General features: G+C 40.1%; 1 protein-coding gene across 1 annotated transcript in view; it reads right to left on the bottom strand.

Moving 5' to 3' along the window:
* Window positions 1–8,529, bottom strand: part of SCP2 (sterol carrier protein 2) — an 87,598-nt gene that overhangs the window by 33,829 nt on the left and 45,240 nt on the right. Inside the window, exon 12 of the mRNA XM_006768329.2 lies at window positions 3,357–3,510. Within this exon, the coding sequence (XP_006768392.1) occupies window positions 3,357–3,510 (154 nt within the window). The remainder of the gene's footprint in view (window positions 1–3,356; window positions 3,511–8,529) is intronic.

Raw genomic sequence — 8,529 nt, 5'->3', positions numbered from 1 at the left:
TAAAATTGGTCTAAATTAAAGGGAAGAAATTTTAATGCATATTCAAAATTGTTCTAAATTAAAGGGAAGAAAAATTAATTGTAAATTAAATGCAACTGATCATAGTTCTTAAATATGACCTCTCCTCTTCATTTTCAGAGTTCCTGTTGCAGCACTAAACATTTCTTTTTTTTTCTTTTGTTAAACCTCACCCAAGGGTATTTTTTCCATTCATTTTTAGAGAGACCAAAAGAGGAGGTGTGGGGGGGAGGGAAGAAAAAAACATTGATATGAAAGAGACACACCAAAGGGGTGCCTCCTACACATGCCCAAACTGGGCTGAGAACCCAACCTGCAACCCAGATATGTGCCCTTGGCCAGGAATGGAGCCCTCAACCCCATGGTGCGTGGGCCGACACTATAACCACTTAGACACACTGGCCAGAACAGCACTAAACATTTATTATCCATACTACTATAACTGCCTCCTAAGGATCCCTGGCTTTTGGTCTCTACCATTCAACTCAAAATAATGCCAGACTGATTTATCTAAAACATAATATAATCACATAAACTTTTGCTAAAACTTACACTCTGTAGGGTAATTTCCAAACTCCTGAACATAGCATTTGAATTATTTCAAAATCATGATCCAATCTACTGTTTCCTATATACACTGATCTCTGCCCTCTACCCAAATACAAACAAGAATCTACTCTCCACCCACACAGCACAGCCATTCACTAAACCTCCTTATATTTTCAAATCTCTGTACAGGTCTGGAATGCCCTTCCTTTATCCTTTTTCTGGGCAATACTAGTAATTCCAATTCAAATTTAGGTTTCCAACATAATGCCCTGGCTGGTGTGGTTCAGTGGTTATAGTGTTGGCCAGAGCATTGGCCCTGGGCCCACACACTGAAGGGTTTTGGGATCAATTCCCAGTCAAGAGCATGAGCCTGGGTTGCAGGTTCAATCCCCAGCCAGGTTGGGCATGTGCAGGAGGTAGCTAATTGATGTTTCTCTCTGGAAAAAAAAAAAAAATCAATGGACAAATACCCCCATGAGGAAAATAGCCTGGGGTAAGGATTAACAAAACAATAAAACAAAAAATTCCTTCCTATGGGCTTCTACTACATTTTGAAAAAAAAGTATGTCTGCCTTCTCCCCACCTCTCTGAGGAGCCTAAGCATGTAGCAGTTGCTCTATCAACGTTAGCTAAATGAGAAACTAAGCAAATGAGATCATGTGTAATAGGTACCTTAAAATGACCTTGTTTAAAACCAAACTACAACCTCATTTTAAAACTATATTTGGCCCTAGCTGGTACTGACTCTGTGGATAGAGCATCGGCCTTCGGACTGAAGGGTCCAGGGTTTGATTCTGGTCAAGGGCATATGCCTGGGTTGCGGGTTCCATCCCCAGTAGGGACGTGTAAGAGGCAGCCCGATCAATGATTCTCTCTCATCATTGAAGTTTCTCTCTCTCCCTCTCCCTTCCTCTCTGAAATCAATAAAATATATTTTTTTAAAAAACTATACTTGCACCATCGGAATTAGAATTGTTTTTCCATCTTTGGCCTCTGGAGTGAGTTATGTTTTTATCACTAAAACTATCAATATCTTTAAATATTTCAAACTAAATTTTTGTCATTAATATATATTTTCCTTTTTTCTTGTCATTATTATCTAGATGTTTTTTATACTTCTGCCTTCCCAGAAATATTAATCGTGGTTACTATGAGCAATCTGTATCTCAATATTTCGTCTCCTGAAAATAAAAGAGAATTCTATGTTTAAAATATAATTTATTGCTTCCAAATCATAACCTTATATTCTGAGCAAATGCAATAGCTACATTAATATTCTGGCTCTGGTAGTTCTTTATAGTTTGGCTTTCACTGAGGGTTTTCAACTCCAAATCTGAACGAGGTGGAATTCCTGAGGACAGTGCAGAGCCAATGAATCAGATTTGGGAGGAAACTTAAAATTCAACTTAACATCTTTTTATTTGATTTGGTTCAATAAACATTTAACCACTGGGAGAGATCCTCCGGTGGGAAGAAGTCAGTCACAGTGTTAGGCCTCAAGGATTTCATATAAGAAAGGAGATAAAAACAAACTAGATACACTGCAACTAAACCAAAATTGGACGGGGACCCAAGAGGTACAAAGTGCGGTGGCTATTGAAAGGGAGGTGGGCCTTAAAAGAAAGAATTTTCTCAACAGAAATGGTATTCCAGGCAGAGAAAGAAGAGTGACAGGACAGAGAGGATACACTCAAGAGTTTGCAAAACATCAGGACATGAGGAATTCTGTTCATGGTGTTGCATGTCTCGTAGAACCAAAGTGTGAATAAATAATTACCAAGAATTTCAGGAAAATAAAAAGGAACCAATTAGTGTTGAAAGCTACAGCAGGACTAACAAGATTAAGTATGAAAACTAAAGACAAGGACATGTGACAATTTCATAATCAGATCACGGGTGGCCTAACCTGACCTCAGTGATGAGGTCAGAAACTAGACTGCAAGATATTTCAGCTCGAAAAACAAAGGTGGCTCAATATACAAGGCTCATCATGAAACAGAATCAAGGGAAGGAGGAAAACAGACTGTTTTAGACTTCAGCCCTGAACCTGCTTGCGAAAGAGGGACAGGAGTCAGTGGAAAGGCAAAGATGGAGGATTCAAAAGGGAGGAGAGGGTATAAGTTTTTGCAACAAAGTTACAGAGAGTTGTTGGAAAGAAAAGCATGAAAGAGGAAAGCTGGGCCTTGGAATGGAAGAGGGACTTTTTCTTCCAGGAAAGAGCACTTCTCAGAGAGAAGAGCAAGTCAGTTGAGGGATACTGGAAGGTTTGGGAGGGTGGGGGGGGGGGGGGCGGCGGTGCTTAGAGATTTGAGGAGCACAGGCATTTGACAAGGACGGGAAGAAAGTCAGCAAAAGGCAAAGAGAGAGGATTCTATCCGCAGTGAGGGCTGGGCTGGGTGAAGAGATAAATCTGCCGAGGTCTCAGCAGCATGTTCGGTGCCTTTCTCCAAACAAGCGCAGAAGCCTGGGAGCTGTGGGGAGAACGCACGTTGTGGGAAAGGAACCCCAAAGTGCCCAAATTAATTACTCGGGTTGGCAGGGCAGAGACCCGCGCGGCCAGCACTCTCCTGACCGTGCTGCCTCCTCTTTGAACACAGTTTTCCCAGGCTGGTGAAGTTTAAAGCTCGCGGCCGGTTTAAAGTTTTAAAGCTGTGCTGTTAAAGCAATGCAATGAGGTACTTACTCTGCGTACTAAGACAATAAAATTAGGGCTTTATACACGAGAACCGAAATTAGCTGTGAAAGGTCGGAAGGATTCGCTGCCCGACAAAACCCACAATGACACTTACCTGGCAGCTTCGGGGAAACCCATCCTGTAGATCGTGACCACGGCAGCTCCTCCTATGCCCAAATTGTGCTGCAGAGCAACCTTTGCCCCAGGAACTTGTCTCTTCCCGGCTTCCCCTCGCAGCTGCCAGCAGAGCTCCGCGCACTGAGCCAGGCCTGGCGAGTCGAACACAGAGCCGTCAGATTCTGTTGCTTTAGAAAAGCTGCTCGGCTCTCACTGGCTGCCCCGCCCTCACTGGTTTTGTTCAGTGGATGGAGCATCGGCCTGCGGACTGAAAGGTCCCAGGTTCGATTCCGGTCAAGGGCATGTGCCTTGGTTGCGGGCACATCCCCAGTGGGGGGTGTGCAGGAGGCAGCTGATCGATGTTTCTTTCTCATATCTATGTTTCTAACTAGCTATTCCTCTCCCTTCCTCTCTGTAAAAAATCAGTAAAATATACTTTAAAAAAAAAGAAAAGAAAAGCTGCCCCCAGAGCCAGCCTCCTTAAGACAGACCAGGGCTAGCTAACGTTTAATTGTGACTTTTAACCGAAGCATTTAATTAAGCCGAGACAGCATTTACTTAAATAACTTCTCTTAAAAGCACTAATGATTTTGCACCTATTTTCCTTTTCTTAAGTAATCTCTCTATTTGCACAATATGCAGGCTTAAGAAATTCTCTGCACTCTATATTTATCCAACTTATGTTTTTCTGAACAAGCTGAAAGAGAAAACAAGGAATATACAGTTCTCTAGCTCACGCAAAACAGCATAAGAATAATTTTACTAATTTTACCATTTTTATGTATCAGAAGAAAATAATCTAGGATTTGGGGGTTCATGTTCCCTAAAAAACTTAGCTGGTATGGAGAATTTTCCTATTATTTTCCCCAATTAATTTGAAGTATGGTAGCAATCATCTCAGGTAGAAACAATAGTTTAACCCTGCTGTTTGGCTTCTGTACTTATTTGCTTTGTTTAACAATAGAAAGTTATTTTGATTTTCTGAATTATATAAATCATCCCATTCAATTAAATACCCTATTGATTGTAATGTGAACTCCCATTGGTTGTGGTCATACTGGTCTTAGAGAGCACATTTTCCTTCACACCTGGGAAGGACAGCACATTATCCTAAGGTCAGCGGGCTCCATTTAACATGTCCCTGTTGACTCAGTGTTCGGAGACCCAAAAGCTGTAATTTAGATAACATGCTGAAGTCTGACCAGGTTCCTCATTCCAGACCCGAGGGCTCTAGATAATGTGTTTATGTCAATTCAGTGATCTGGGAGACCCAAAACTATAATTTAGATAACATGCTGCTTCTGCTTCTGTAAACTGCTTTTTTTGTGAACCAGGTTCCTCATTCCAAACCCTGGGATGTAATCACTGCCTTTGTGATCTTTGCCTATATAAATCTGGTGTTTTGGCCATCTTATCACTGAGATTTGGGAGAGCAAGACACCCCCCCCACCACCCCATAGTCCCAGACTGCAATAAATGTGACTCATTAATCCGACTTCTTGAGGCGTCCTTCTGCGATTTGTGGGGTATATTACAACAAGTTCACAACAAGAATGAATTGTTTTCCAAACCTATACATAAGTATCGCAAGAATAGCTCTGGATTCTCAAAAATAGTTTTGTCCCCTGGATAATAAAATGAGAGATTTTTAGAGCTGAAAAGAACTTAGTCGTGTAAAAGGTAAGATTAAGTAATTTGTGAATGGTCACACAGCAGGCTAATTCCAGAGCTGAAATTTGAACCCGAGTCTCCTGATTTACCTTTGTTTATCTTTCTACCAGACCAGCCATTAGCAGATCCTGAGTTAAGAATTGTCTCTCAGGATAGACTGGTTTTCTCCTCCTGGAGGCAGAGCTTCACAGGCCTACTTACAAGGTCTATTCTTCCACCCACACCCCAGTCACAACTTCCGAGACACTGTCCTATATAAACCCCAACCTCCTTAAGAAATTTAAATGCCACTTCTCGTTTCCAAGCAGTATCTATATATTTACAGGACATGTATCTTAACACTCCTTTAAAATAGAGAATGCCATACCCTGTAATGAAGTATGGTAGCAATCATCTCAGATAGAAATGTTAGTTTAACTTTAACCCTGCTGTTTGGCTTCTGTACTTATTTGCTTTGTTTAACAATAGAAAAGTTATTGTGATTTTCTGAATTATATAAATTATCCCATTCAATTAAATACCCTATTGATTGTAATGTGAAATCCCTTTTACCTGGGAAGGACAGCACAGTTATCCCAAGGTCAGAGGGCTCCAGTTAAGGTGTCCCTGTTGACACAGTGTTCTGGAGACCAAAAAACTGTAATTTAGATAACGTGCTTAAGTCTGACCAGGTTCCTCAGTCCAGACCCGAGGGCTCTAGATAATGTATTTCAATTCAGTGATCCGGAGACCCAAAACTATAATTTAGATAACATGCTGCTTCTGCCTCAGTAAACTGCTTTTTTTGCAAGCCAGGTTCCTCATTCCAAACCTTGGATATAATCAATACTTTTGTGATCTTTGCCTATATAAATCTGGTGTTGGGGCTGGGGCAGGAACTATAAGATCTGGGAGATTGAAATGCCCGCTCATAGTCCCTGATTTGCAATAATGTGACTCTTCAATTCGACTTCTGAAGTGTCCTTGTGTGATTCGCGGGGTACATTACAACATTAATACTTTTTCAATTGTGTATATTTTGAATATTAATAAGGAAGGCCAAATGAATGATTTTACTAATATAGCCAAACTTTGGGGCAATCAGTTTACTAGAAATCTGTCATACAAAAAGCTTAAACAGTTAATAAATATGTCAAGTGAAAAAAGTATTCAAACTGGTTTTATTATACAAAAGTGGGGAAATACTGCCAGTTTTCTTCACAAAAGAATAAATAGACATAGTTCACAAATATTTGAGAAAATATTCAATCTCACCTTGATCAAATCAAACAGAATGATACCATTTTAAACCAATCAAACTGGTAAGGATGTTTAGAAATTTGACTAATCATTTTGGGGAGCTTGTGACAAAAGTACTGATGAACGTTCAAATCAGTACAGCCTTTTTGGAAAGCAATGTACAAAATTATTAAAAGCCTTTAAAATGCCTTAAAAACCATTCTGTGGATATAATCAAGTGCAGGGATTCAGAATAGGCCTCCCAAAGTCTGACATTTAAGCATATGAATTATTTTGAGCTGAAGGCAATCAAAACCCTATAGGCTCATGAGAAACATTTACCTCATCCTTAAAGAATTTAAATTAGAACCCTAAGTGGTTTGGTGGACTGAAAGGTCCCAGGTTCGATTCCGGTCAAGGGCATGTACCTTAGTTGTGGGCACATCCCCCGTAGGAGGAGTGCAGGAAGCAGCTGATCAATGTCTCTAATTCTCTATCCCTTTCTCTTCCTCTCTGTAAAAAAATCAATAAAATATATATTTAAAAAAAATTTTTTTTTTTAAAATTTAGAGGCCTTTCCCATAATAAGAGTTACCATGAGAAACAACTTTTTTTTAAGAGTATGTTGTTACTGATTTGAGAGAAAGAGAAACATCGATCTATCTGCCTTCTGCACACCCCCTACTGGGGATCGAGCTGGCAACCCGGGCATGTGCCCTGTGACCTCTTGGTGCATGGAAGGACACTCAATCAACTGGGCCACACTGGTCAGGACAGGAGAAGTAACTTTTTTGACCTTTCTATATGGCAGGGCAAACTACTAATTACTGAACATCTGTTCTGTTTATTGCCCTGCAATGACCTTCCTCCCCTCTGAAGCCCAAGGCGCCTTACCTCATTCTTTAGTTCATGTCATATATACCTTATTTCCCCCTTTTTGTCTTTGAACCTCTCCTATCTGTGGATGTCTATGAGTCTCTCATGTATGTGGGGTCCCCATACATACGTATGTAATTAAATGTGGTCATTTTCTCATGTTAATCTGTCTCATGTAGACTTATTAGGCCAGCTGAAAGAACCTTGAGGGTAAAAGGAAGTTTTCCCCACTCACATAACTATAGGCAAAATTTGAAAATCTACTTGTTCATCACATTGTTATATGAGTAAAAAACTAGATAATCTGGAAATGAAATAGCTGGAAAATGGTTGTATAAATTATGAACTATATGACAAAGTACTATGTTCCTATTTAAAATGGTGTTTATAAAGTTATTTTTAACAATTTAGGAAAATGTTGATGATATCATCTTAGGAATGCAATGAACCAATCAGATAACCACATACCCATCCATCCAATAAACTTATTGAATGTCTATTTTGTGCCAGACACTGCACAAGGCTCAGAAGATCCAGCAATAAGCAAGACTGGCATAGTCATTTCCCTCATGAAGATGATAGTCTTGAGATGTAAAAATGCAGGCATTTATAATACAGTCTGATAACGCTGTGATAGGCATTAGCGCAGGTGCTACAAGCACACAGAGGAAGAATAGCTCTCATAGCTTGGTAGGTCAGGGAATGAGGACCAGATGAATAGACAACTAAACTGAATAAAGAGGAGCTAGCTAGGCAAAAAAAAAAAAGCTTCATGAAGAGATGCTATATGAAGAGATTTGAGCATGTGCAAAGAAGGAACATGGCCTGTTGAAGGAATAGAAAGTTAAGTGAGACTAGAAAATGTTCAAGACAGCCAATATGAGAACGAGAAGAAGGGGACAGGGAGGGAGAAGGGGAGAATAATGGGGGGAAGAAGGGGCAGAAAAGTGAAGAGGGAGAAAGGGAAGGAGGGAAAAAGAAAAAGAATATGAATAACTATTAGAAGCATTTACAGATTTTGCAATAATTTCCATTGTACTATGCAACCAATATTGTAGCTGAGATACACTGTGATAAATCTCTACTCATGATTTGCCTAACTCATATATGGCAAAAAAGAAAGGAGGAATTTTTTTTTTTTAAGGGAGGGAATTTATTTGCTGGCAGAAGCCAGTCCATCCTTGCTGCTTGACACAGTCGCTGCAGGGAAGAAACATCTGCACAGCATATGTTTCAAGGGACCTGCGTATATGGCATACTGTTCTTAATGTTTGCTCACCTTCTTGGTGCTATGTGTTTTAACTAAGGTCACCTCTCTGAGAAAGAGAAAGGTTGTTTCCCCAGGTAGGGATTTTCCCCTGAAGTTAGGGAGGGAATAAAACCCCTTAACCCCTTCCCCAGCAGAA

This window comes from Myotis davidii, unplaced genomic scaffold, assembly GCF_000327345.1.
Source record: "Myotis davidii unplaced genomic scaffold, ASM32734v1 scaffold79, whole genome shotgun sequence".
In the NCBI taxonomy this organism is placed as follows: domain Eukaryota; kingdom Metazoa; phylum Chordata; class Mammalia; order Chiroptera; family Vespertilionidae; genus Myotis; species Myotis davidii.
The sequence above is the reverse complement of the archived record's forward strand: the minus strand, read 5'-3'. Positions and strand labels throughout refer to the sequence as shown.